The 11,581-nt window shown below is 36.7% G+C and overlaps 2 protein-coding genes across 3 annotated transcripts; both read left to right on the top strand.

Annotated features, from left to right (window-relative positions):
* Positions 1-2,636: 2,636 nt before the first annotated feature.
* Positions 2,637-4,192, top strand: LOC127801204 (trihelix transcription factor ENAP2). 2 transcript variants are annotated; one of them, XM_052336111.1, is made up of 2 exons: positions 2,637-3,350; positions 3,554-4,192. In XM_052336111.1, exons 1-2 carry the CDS (start codon positions 2,766-2,768, stop codon positions 3,965-3,967), a joined length of 999 nt encoding a protein of 332 aa, XP_052192071.1. In that variant the 5' UTR covers positions 2,637-2,765; the 3' UTR covers positions 3,968-4,192. The 2 variants fall into 2 exon arrangements, with proteins under 2 accessions (XP_052192071.1, XP_052192072.1); XM_052336112.1 differs by having other exon boundaries at positions 2,648-3,350; positions 3,557-4,192.
* A 4,049-nt stretch (positions 4,193-8,241) lies between these two features.
* On the top strand, positions 8,242-11,069 carry LOC127801621 (thioredoxin-like protein CITRX, chloroplastic). The gene is made up of 4 exons (XM_052336893.1): positions 8,242-8,607; positions 8,974-9,096; positions 10,229-10,309; positions 10,666-11,069. Exons 1-4 carry the CDS (start codon positions 8,353-8,355, stop codon positions 10,780-10,782), a joined length of 576 nt encoding a protein of 191 aa, XP_052192853.1. The 5' UTR covers positions 8,242-8,352; the 3' UTR covers positions 10,783-11,069.
* The last annotated feature ends 512 nt before the right edge of the window (positions 11,070-11,581 follow it).

The raw sequence follows: 11,581 nt of genomic DNA, 5'->3' as shown, positions 1-11,581 counted from the left end.
GGTTATTTATGAATTTGAGTTATGGGAATACCTTTCATTATAGAATAAGAAAAGTTTACATATAAAAATAATACTTTTCAGGCCTCACAAAATGGGGACCTCGTAGGCTCATACAGTAGGCATTCCCGTTTAATTATCGAAAAAGATCTCTACTATCAAGGAAAAAGAAAAAAAAAAACTCTACTTGGGAGAGATCGAATAACAAGACTTGGCAGTGCACAGTTTGATTTAATAATAGGTGATACTTTTTACTCACACCCTCCTTGTAAGTCATGGTATGCCTTTTGATGCATCCAATTCTTATGCCTTTGCTAGGAGACAAAAGTAGGGGTGGTTGCTTTCGGAAGCAAAGAAAATTGGAGGCAAAAGATGATGATATTTGGGTAATCAACATTTTTGTGACAGCTTGTTCCTATTGTTAGTGGTTATCTCTTTTTGTAATGCCAACTTTATATAGTTGCCCATTATTCACAGTAGTCATTTATTGTCATCTCAAATATTGGGACATTCACAATAAAACCAATATTGTTAGATTAAAAATAATATTATTAGAATACTGATATATATAATAGTATTTATGTGATACTATTTGGCAGAAAAGAGTGTGTTGTAAGAGTGTATTGAATGGATGAGAGGCAAACCTGGTGAGGGTACCGAATTGTGAATGAGATGTCAGCCTATACATTGTGCAATCTTGAAATAAGTTGGTCACAGCTAGAGGGCATTTTAGTGAGTGGCATGATTTGTGGTTGTATAACTTTGACTAGTCGACTTGTGACTTGTTCTCTTGGCCTATTCTTCCCAACTTTTCAATCCATAAGTTCCAACTTCTTTTGTTGCTTTGTTATTATTGTTTCTACAAAAATTGTCCCCATAATTTACCTTTCCCGCTTTACTAAGAGAAATTTTTTTTTTTTTTTAAAAAAGGTATATATGAAATTCAAGAAACCCCAAGTTAATATTAATCATGTTTAAGCTTGTGTATCAAATTTAAATATTTTTGAAAATATATCTTATGAGCATCGTTAACTAGTTTTCCTTTTAAACTTATATATAACAGTTGAGTCCACACAAAACTTAAAAACTAAGTTTAAGATTTAAAAAATTAAAATACAAAATCTCAAATTTGCTATTATCTCAATAAAATTGATATATTGCTCTTGTTGGGTAATATATCAATTGCCTAACATACACAATGGAAGAGGCGTGAGACTCATTCCTTGTTAGATTGTATTGAAAATATAATTATTGCTCGACATGAACAATTATTTTAATACTAAGAAATGTCAGTTTATATGTATGAGGCCCTCTTTGCCTTTGAGATTGAGATGTGATGAGGTGAATGAGTTAATATAAAATAAGATAGGTGAGATGAGCTTGATTACATAAAATTATTTAATAATTAATTAAGTTAGATTAAATAACACACCCAATATATTCAAATACTTAAATTGAGTTTAATTTCTTTGATATAAATTAAGTTAAATTAAAATTTATCAAATGACGTATTTAATAAATTTGGTCTCTCATAATCTTATGGGTCTAAGAAAAACCAGCCGCGAGGAGGAGCAACCGTGTTTTTGAAAAGGCATGAAAGAGGGTGGAAAAGCATAAGCCTGAAGGAAAGGAAGGCGTGGGCTAATAGGAATAGAGGTAGGCTTGGGAGGGGCGGGTGACGGCAGCGCATTGGCAAGTGAGGCCGTGAGGGTGGTGGCTGCGGCAGCGTGGAAGGAATTAAATGGGAACAGTGATGGAAATAAGTGGGTGACAAAGCCACGTGAACGGCCACCACCACCGTCGGTGGATGTCTTGCTTGGCTTCATATCAACGCTAACTGCCAAAAACCCCACCCTCCACTCCCACCCCCACTTCCACTCCCAAATATCACCCAACCAAACATTCCCACAAAAAGCTAATTCCCACTAAAAAGTGATCCCCCCCCGTCCCCCGTAAGTAAAGTTGTTCTAATATTACTTGCCATTTATCATTTCACGCTCTCCCTCTCCCTCTCCCTCCCTCTTAGTTGCCCACTCACGCCGCCCTTTTCTCTCCCTCTTTCCCCTTTTTCCCCTTCACTATTCACATTTTTAAACGACGATAATTATAATCCCATGATACAATATTTTGAAATAATATTCAGGTTCAACTCGTACTCTTCATACTTTAAGATCATTTTTAAGTTAAGCATTTGATATTCATGTGATTTGCTTGTTTGTTTGTTTTCTTTTAACAATCTTTTTTGATAGTTTAGAATTTAATACTAATTAACAAACTTATTAAAATGACATAAATTGTTAAATTTAAACTATAAATGTGCCGGTAAAACTAAATGTAAAGCACGTGACTTTTTGACTGAAAGTTACCTTTAAATTGATTTAACTAAAGGGATTTTTTTTAAAAAAAAAATTAAAAAAATAAAAATAAAAAGAATAGAATCTCCTTAAAAAGTAATAAGCCACAGTAGCATTTTTAAACGTATAAAAGCTGATTTCAAGGTCACACAAATTCAGAGATACGTAACATATTATGGTGAATTGATTCCTAAACACTGGTTTCTAAGAATTGATTGGAACATACCCTAATTTTAGAAAACAAATAAAAAAAATAAAAATTATTTGTTTTGTGGATGCTGCGTCCCTTTCTCTCAGAGAGAGAGGAAGAGAGAGAGAGATAAGAGAGAAGTAGAGGCATCACTTACTTTTAACTTGTTGAGGTCTCATTCATGTTAGCAGCTAAAAATAGGTAAGCTTTTGGAGTTTGGAGAGATGGAAAAAGAAGCCTCCAAAGACAACCCATCTCTCCTCTCTAACCCTATTATTAACGCCACCCCCAAACTCGACGACTCTCCCAGAAAGCTACCCCCCGCCGGCGACAGGTTGAAAAGAGACGAGTGGAGCGAAGGGGCTGTTTCCAGCCTCCTCGAAGCCTACGAATCCAAATGGATTCTTCGGAACCGAGCCAAGCTCAAAGGCCAAGACTGGGAAGACGTGGCCAAATTCGTGTCTTCCCGCGCCAATTGCTCCAAGTCCCCCAAGACACAGACGCAGTGTAAGAACAAGATCGAGTCCATGAAGAAGCGCTACCGCTCGGAGTCCGCCACCGCCGACTCCTCCTCCTGGCCGCTCTTTCCCCGCCTTGATCTTCTTCTGCGCGGAAGCGCTCCTCCCCCTCCTCCTCCTCCTCCTCCTCCTCCTCAACCCTTTCTGCCCCCGCCACCCACTAACCCTCCTTTAATGCTACATCTGGAGCCATCGCAGCCGCAGCCGGCACCACCGCCTCCTCCTCATATGCCTCTTGCAACTGCACAGAACTCTCATGGGTCTAATGGCGCCGATCGAGGAGCTGCAAAGGTCTGTACCAAGTGGGTTTTACCTATATATATATATATATATATAAGTTTTTCTGTTTTCTATCTACAAAATTGTGATCCAGTTCTATTGGTTAGGAAGAAGAAGCTGACATTTAGTTTCTATAATATCGCTGGGTGGTCCATTTGTGGAAGGATCGCTCTGAAGTTAATGTAACAATTTTGTGCTGGTGACGATGATCTTAGCAGGAAGATGGAGTGGGGTCAGATGGCTGCTTGTCGGACAAGAATGCGGCGGCGGCGGCGGCGGCGATTGAGACCGACAGCAGCACGCCGGCCCTGTACAGCAGCAAGGAAAAGACGAAGACGAAGACGAAGACGAAGACAAAAAAGACGAGATTAGCGGAAAAAAAGAGGAGAAGGAGAAGAGAAGTGGGGGAGAGCATCAGGTGGCTTGCGGAGGTGATGGTGAGGTCGGAGCAGGCGAGAATGGAGACGATGAGAGAGCTGGAGAGGATGAGGGCGGAGGCGGAGGCCAAACGGGGAGAATTGGATCTGAAGCGAACGGAGATCGTCGCTAACACCCAGCTGGAGATTGCCCGGCTCTTCGCCGGCGTCGGAGAAAGCATCGATTCTTCCTTGAAGATAGGACGGAGTTGAGGATCTCATGTATATGTGTAATATGTATTTCCCTATGTACGTGTGTGTATACAATTGGGGCGAGGAAATTAAGCATCCTTCTCCGTCCCAATTGGAATGTTCGTTTCCCTCTTTCATCATCCAAAATTGTTCAGATACATATAGGCATCCAACATAATATTAACTAACGAGGTCCAATTTACAGATTTCTTTTTAATTATACTATATGATGATAAATATTGGTTACACCATAGGCCTGTGATTTAATTTAATAATAATATTATTGAATTATAGTGATTTTTTTATTGGACACTGTTACTAATGCCAATTTTCATTACAAGTATCAATAATAATAATATGAAATTATTAAAATTGTAATATCATTGCAAAAACATTAGTTTAACTTAGATGTTTGGGCTTAGAGAATAAATTTTGTAGTGAAAGATGCGGAAGATAAATTATTAATAATATTTTTTTTTTTTTTTTTTTGGGGGGGGGGGGGGTAAGAATCTAATACTATTTAGAACATTACTTAAAAAATACTCAACTTTTATTAAAAAGCATTTTAATGTAGAATTTTAAGATTGCCACTACAAAAAATTTTAGAAAGCCCGACAGGCTTATCGATCGGGTTATCGAAAAGGGGCTAAAAGGCTATTTTACCCTCCCACTCTACTTTTTTCATTTCCCTCCCATGGATTGTCTCGCTCATGTTTTGTCATCTCTCCTATCATAGCTATTGTGCCTCGTTGTCGTCACTTTGTCTCGTCTTTATCGCTTCTCTGCCATCGCCACCTTGCCTCACCAACAGTAGTGACTGTCGGTAATACGAGGCGAGACGACAATGACAGAGAAACGACGAAGACAAAGCGAGACGAGGACAGTGAGGTGAGGTGGCAGTCATGGTAAGATCAGGGACGGGATAAGATAGCCTTTTTGCCTCTTTATGCGAGGGACTCGGTAGGTGGGCCTGTAGAATGACTCTTGCCTCGTCACACAGACTCTATCTCGCCCGGAAAAGGCATGGTCGTCCCCACGTACCTCACCTCACGCTGGTCACCTGTTGCACCATCTGTAGAAAATTGTTCGGATCCGCCGCAATAAACGTCCTACTTTGTGCTGCTCTGCTTCGACTTCTTTTTGGCTCTCTTCCTGTTGTTGACGAGGATATGTATCACTCCGATGCCGATATTCTTCAACCACAGCACCCATCTTCTCTCTCGATGGGGTGTTCAACCCTTCACGGCGGAAATGCGATGGCAAGAACCCCATCGCGCCTCCGGCAGTGCCTTTTCTGGCTTGACCCCCTATTACAACGGGGAGAGATAGAGAGAGAGAGAACTACAAACAATTCCTGTATATCTCCTTATCTGAGATGTTCCCCTATCTCCCCAAAATCACCAACAAAAACAAAAACCCAGAAAGATCAAACCTAATTTCAAAATCACATTAGTTGCAGTTAATAAAAGGAAGTATTCAAATTTACCCAACAAGTCCAATAAGACAAATTTTGCAGATGAGATAGAAATTTAGTGGTCGATGATCTCTTGATTTGAAAAAATTCAAACAAATGAATGGGATGATGAACGAGGGGTATATGGAGTAGACGTAGCAAATGGTGCATATTTTGAGAGAGAGAGCGCGGCTATGGCGTAGGCGTAGCAAATGGTGCAGCAGGTGACCCACGTGAGGTTCGCCGGCATCCGGAGCAGCTGGCGCAAGAGCAGCAGGTGAGAGCCAGTGCGTTTCCGGCATGGGAGACAGAGAAAACAGAGTGATGTGGCAACTCAAAAAATTCCACGTCATTTTCAGACATTCATGATAAGCTCTCCATGCCACGATTAACGGCAACATTTATCTCACTTGACAATAGCTCATAATTGGAAAAAAAAAAAAAAGTTTGAAAGTTGGATATTGTAATTACCAAATTAAAATTAAGTTCAAATTTGATAAGATAAAAATTGAATCTTTTTAATAATTTATTCTTATTTTTACTATATAATTCTTCTATTATTTTTTTTTTTGAGGAGTTAAATTGTTCTCTTAAAGGAATAACAATTTTTATGTAATTTTCCTTCCACTTCAGTTTACTCGTTTTCCAAACAAAGCATTACAGACAAGTGTAAATGGCAAAGCTTGAAGTTTGGTGAAACTATAATAATTTTTTTGAGTATTTGAAAAATAGTAATAATTATTCATGTTATTTAAAAAAACTAAATAATCATTTTATTCTTCATCTTTCTCTTTTTTTTTTTCATTTTATTTATAAAAAAAACAAGCAATTGAGGATTGTAAGTTGCTAGAGGACACGTACACGCACAGATGATAATGAGCTCGCATAATTTTAAGTTCATTATAATGATCTCAAATTCATCATGCATAAAAAAAAAAGATAATGACGATAATAAAGAACCTAAGCTATTTGGGTTCATTAAGGATGAACCCAACCACCTAGGTTTGGGTTTATTTGCGATAAGTTTATATTCATTACATAAAAGAGAAAGATGATAATGTTGAATCCAAGTTGGGTCAAGTTTGTCATGATATAGGTTCATTATCATCCATGATGAACTTTCATCACGAGAGAGACAGAGTGATTTACATTGATGCCGTTTTTGTCGAATTGTCACTACCAAGTCATCCTGCTATCTCGCCATTCAAATCTTTTTAGATATAAAACATTATCCAATAATCTAGAAGAATCGTGAACCCAAACTATCTAAGTTCATCTAATCCATAATAAACTCCTATTTATTACACAGAGAGAGAGACTTATGTCTGTTGTCTTAACTATTATTGCCATTTAGATTATTCTAGACCTGAAATGATCATTTAGATTTGGAATGTAGTCAAATTGTTACAGATTTGGAATTTGAAATGTTGTCATTGTTGTTATCGTTGTTGTTTGCCAAAAGAGAGAGGAAAACAAATAGAAAGTTTAGAAGAAAAGGAAATGAAAATAAAAAATAAAAAAAATCTTAAAATATAAAAATATTCTAATCATTTTAAATGATTAACAGGGTTTAACTAATTGTAAGAGAGAAATTATAATATAACATTAAACCTCAGTCGTACTCATAGTATTTTCTTATATGTCAAAAATATTTTTTACAATTATGATAAATCTTAAGAGTATGGTGTGAAATTTTTTCTAAAAATAATTGTTGGTCTAAACTATTTGTTTATGAATAATATTAATCATTATTTTAAGGGTAGATGTTAAACTATACAATAAATGTATCTAATTTTCAGATAATAAAAATGTTTTTTAGTTGAAAATAAAATATAATAATAGAGTGTTTTATAAAAAAAAAAAAGACTTAATAAATGAATACTATATAAAAATAAGATGCATTTATTACATTGTTAATGGTTAGCATTATCCTTTGTTTTTTGGTATAGAAAAAATCATAGAGAATAATGTCAACACTAAGAATCATGAAAAGATTCTAACCTTAGATCTCATGTGTTATCACCATTGGAACAATTATTGAGAACAAAACTCTTTTATCATTTTGCCATGCCAAATAACATCTAGTGTGGATTGGTGATGTGAAAGGGGAATACCAAGTACTACTAATAGCTTAGAGAACATTTCAAAATTAGTAATATTTTTGAAATTTTTTTGTAACAATAGGTTCAAATCGAATAAGATGCTAAATGAAAGATTTTTTGTTTTGTTTGAGCAATCTGTGACTATCAATGAAGCATGAAAATGACTTAAAGATGTCATTTCAGTATTTTCAAAGTAAGAAATATTTCTCATTTCGAAACTATTTACACTTTTTTTTTAAAAAAAAAAATACTCATTTCTCCGTTTTCATTTTGTGTAAAAAAAAATTTTATTTTTATTTTCATGCAATTTAGGTGACCATCATCTTTTAGAAATAACTTCACTCAGTTGATCTAAGCGGGTTAATGCACTTAAATTGATTAGGAATTAATTTGGCAAAATTTAAAACTTTTTCTATTGAAAAAAAAAATGCATTAGTGAAACTTTTCTAAGTAAAATTATTTTTTCAAACAAAAAAACCCATAAAAATGAGCTTGATTTCAACATTTAAACCCATAAAGGCGAGTGATTATCGGTTGGGTTGGGCACAAAATCAAAATCGAATTGGGCTGGGCTGGGTTGGGCCTTGACGCGGGGGGGGGGGGGGAAGCACCGCAGGCTCAGCCCTCTCTCGGCGGCCCGGCCCGGCCCGCCCCCTCCCCTCCTCCCTCGGTTGACCAGAACACGACAAACAATACATATATTAAAAAATAAATAGAGAAATACTACGAAGGGATTGGATTGCTCTGTGGGAGCTGAACACTCTCAGTATCCCTTTCCCTTCTCTCTCTCTCTCTCTCTCTCTCTCGGGCATCATTAGCTATACAATTCTATATATTCGAATAAACAGACAATGGCGAGTTTGTGGTGTTTCTCCTCATCCTCCTCCGCCGTCAATATCATCTCTTCCCTCACTCCTCCGCGGCCGTCGATTTGCCTCTCTCATTGCCCCCTCAACTTTAAACATTGCCAACGCGTGCTTTTCCCCCTTTCCACCACCACCTCCATCAGAAAACCCTCTTTCTTTGCCCCAATTTCACCCTCACTGCCGACAAGGTTGCTTTCCCGGCCTCCGGCAGCAAAGTATGTCAGGGAAGACTATCTCGTGGTATCTACTTCTTCTTTCTCCCCTCCTCCGTTTTCTGTTGTGTTTCCATTATGACAATGATTTTCGGAATCTCTGTGTTTGGTTACTGAGTAAATGCTCGGAAAATATGCCAATTTTATTTTTCTAGGTTTTTAAAGTTTTTCCCATGCTGACCACCCTAGTGAATTTTGGATTTATATGCTAGTCCTTGCAGGACCTTGTTATTCATTTTGAGATTATTAAATTGGAAAAACAGGGGAAGCAGATTGAAAGGGGAAATGTTTACTTCCATGGTCTAATGTTTTGCATCCCTTAGTTATTTCCTATTATTTGGGAAATCTATAAGGAATTCACAATTGTGTATTTCCTTTTCCTTTGTTATGGCAGAAGAAGTTATCCGCCAAGGAGGTGCAAGAGCTGGTAAAGGGAGAGAGAAATGTACCGCTTATTATCGATTTCTATGCAACATGGTGTGGCCCTTGCATTTTGATGGCTCAGGAACTTGAGATGGTATGATACAAGTGTGTATATAAATACAATTCAGTAATTGAGGTGCAAATGTTATATTTGACTTTACCAGGCTGTTGGCTCTTGGCTGTTGTTTGATTGTATATCCCATTACATAAGGAAAAAAAAAAAACATAAGATTGAAACAAAAGGATGACATCTGAATTGGCCTATTGTGTTTGTTTGTAAAACAACCTTAAGAATACATAAGGTGTAATCAACTCACAAATCTATTTTATGAATTATCCCAATTTAACTTGTTATAGCCTTGATGTGTTTTGATCTATTATTTTTTTTGAAGTGATAACCTGTTTATTTCACCTAAAACCTTAAATTACCTGATCTAAAAATTCTGATGTTCCAAATCTGTTTTCAAAACCTATGCAAGTTCTAAATTAGTTTTTGTATTTCTCAAAATATAGATTAGTTTCAGAATCTTGCAATTGATTCGTGCAATCAAAGGCTTCTCAATTAATTTGGGGGATTTCAACATATTATTGAATTTGATCTGTATAACTCTTCAAATACTAATATGCTTATGAATTTTTTATGCAAAGCGGCTTTTAAGAAATTTTATCATTTATGAAAGTATCTCTAGAGTTAACTCTGAACTGCAATTTGTAAAATCTCCAAGTGCTTTCCTCTTCTAGAAAAGAGAAGAGAGGATCTGTGAATAGCTTGGGTTTGTGTCAAGTGGAAGTCAAATATCCCACTTGACAAAGTTTTTCTACCAATATCGTCAATGTGCAGGTCTGAAAGTGACAAACTTGATAGCAATGAATCAGAAACCTCCATCTTGTATAAATAATATGATTGAGCTGGATATTTAGACCATGGACTAAGGATAGGGACTAAGTGCCACTTTGTTATCATAGGAATCTTAGGAGAGATAGGATACATAGTGATACAGAAGAAGGCAAAGAATCAACATGCATTGTTCAGCTGACTGCTTCTGGACACCATGCCATCTGCTTGGAGATGAGAAAAACATAATAATAACCAGCTGCTAGAGTGGGTATCTCACTGAAGGTGAATATCATTTGCGTGACATGCAGTTTAATGAGAAGCAGTTCATTTTGAATTGATTATTTCTGCAATCTTTTCAAATAGCTTCTGACTTCAAGTTCAATTGCAGCTTGCTGTTGAGTATGAGAGCAATGCAATAATTATCAAGGTTGACACGGATGAAGAATATCAATTCGCTAATGACATGCAGGTAATTTTGGTTTGGCATCCGTGTGTTTTTTCCACCTTTGTTCTCTTTGTCGTTCTCAATATTTCTTCTAGTAAGCACAATCTTTTAAGTGGGCTTTTAGCCTGCTATGGCCTGTAATGGTTTTCAAGATTAGATCATGTTACTTTGTTGGTTAAAAAGATCTCTGTCTCTCACTCTCTCAATCGCCTGTTCAAAATTTTAGTCATTGCCTGTCACCTTCTCACTGGTCGAAACTGCTTTTTCTCTGGGCTGTCACTCACTTCCATCATGGTTATGGAGCCTCCACATATACTTTCTTGTCAATGCTTCAAACATTATTTGGAAGTAGTAGCCAAAGTGAAATATTTATGTTACAGGTACGGGGTTTGCCAACACTATATTTTATCAGTCCAGACCCAAACAAAGATGCAATCCGAACCGAAGGTCTCATACCAATACAGATGATGCGGGATATTCTTGATAATCAAATGTGAAGTGGAGAAAACTTCACTGCGTTGCTGGATAGATTTCAGGATCAAGATTAAGAGCAACACAGGCAATTGAAGGTTGGCTTGTAGGAGGATGTGTAATTTAGCAACCCTTTTGTTAGGAAGACAAATTTTGGTGAATAGTTGTTTTGTTAGGGATGAAGCTTTGACGCGAGGGACTTTTGCTTCATCTTAAGCGCGTATTGTTAGAAGCTACTGTAGTTGCTGTAAGAGTGCTCTGAGAATTGCTTGCCAAATTTGTTTGTGGGTATAGCATTTCCATCAAATTATTACCTTGTCGACCAGCCAGAACAGCCGGTGTTAACCCAAATTCTAACCGCAACAGGACCACTGTATTTTTGCACTGGATCTTGTCCGATACGGTGCAAAATTAATCATTTGGAAACAAAATAAAAATTATTCAAACACCTTTTTCTTCCTGGTAAAATGCATATTAATTTTTCTGAAAACAAAATTTGAGTCATACCATTAGTTTAGTTATCCATAATGGAAATAATATGTTTATACGAAGTATTTATTAGATTTGTAATTTTCATAATGCTAATGATAGAGAAGAGTGAGATTAATTTAATTCATGGGTTTATAAATAAAATACAGTCAAAAAATAATAATAATAAAAAAGGACGAGCACTAAAAAATGGAACCACAAAGCTGAGAGAGAGCCCCTGAAATCAAATGACGTGGGAGAGAAAACCAATGGCTAAATTGGACATTGCACCTGTCTTGTGCCAAAGATATGGAACCAGAAAGCCAACACCCAGCCAGCCGCCTTCTACCATATTGT

This window comes from Diospyros lotus, chromosome 5 (assembly GCF_014633365.1).
Source record: "Diospyros lotus cultivar Yz01 chromosome 5, ASM1463336v1, whole genome shotgun sequence".
Classification (NCBI taxonomy): Eukaryota; Viridiplantae; Streptophyta; class Magnoliopsida; order Ericales; family Ebenaceae; genus Diospyros; species Diospyros lotus.
Note: the sequence above shows the minus strand (reverse complement) of the source record. Positions and strands in the feature narration are given on the sequence as shown.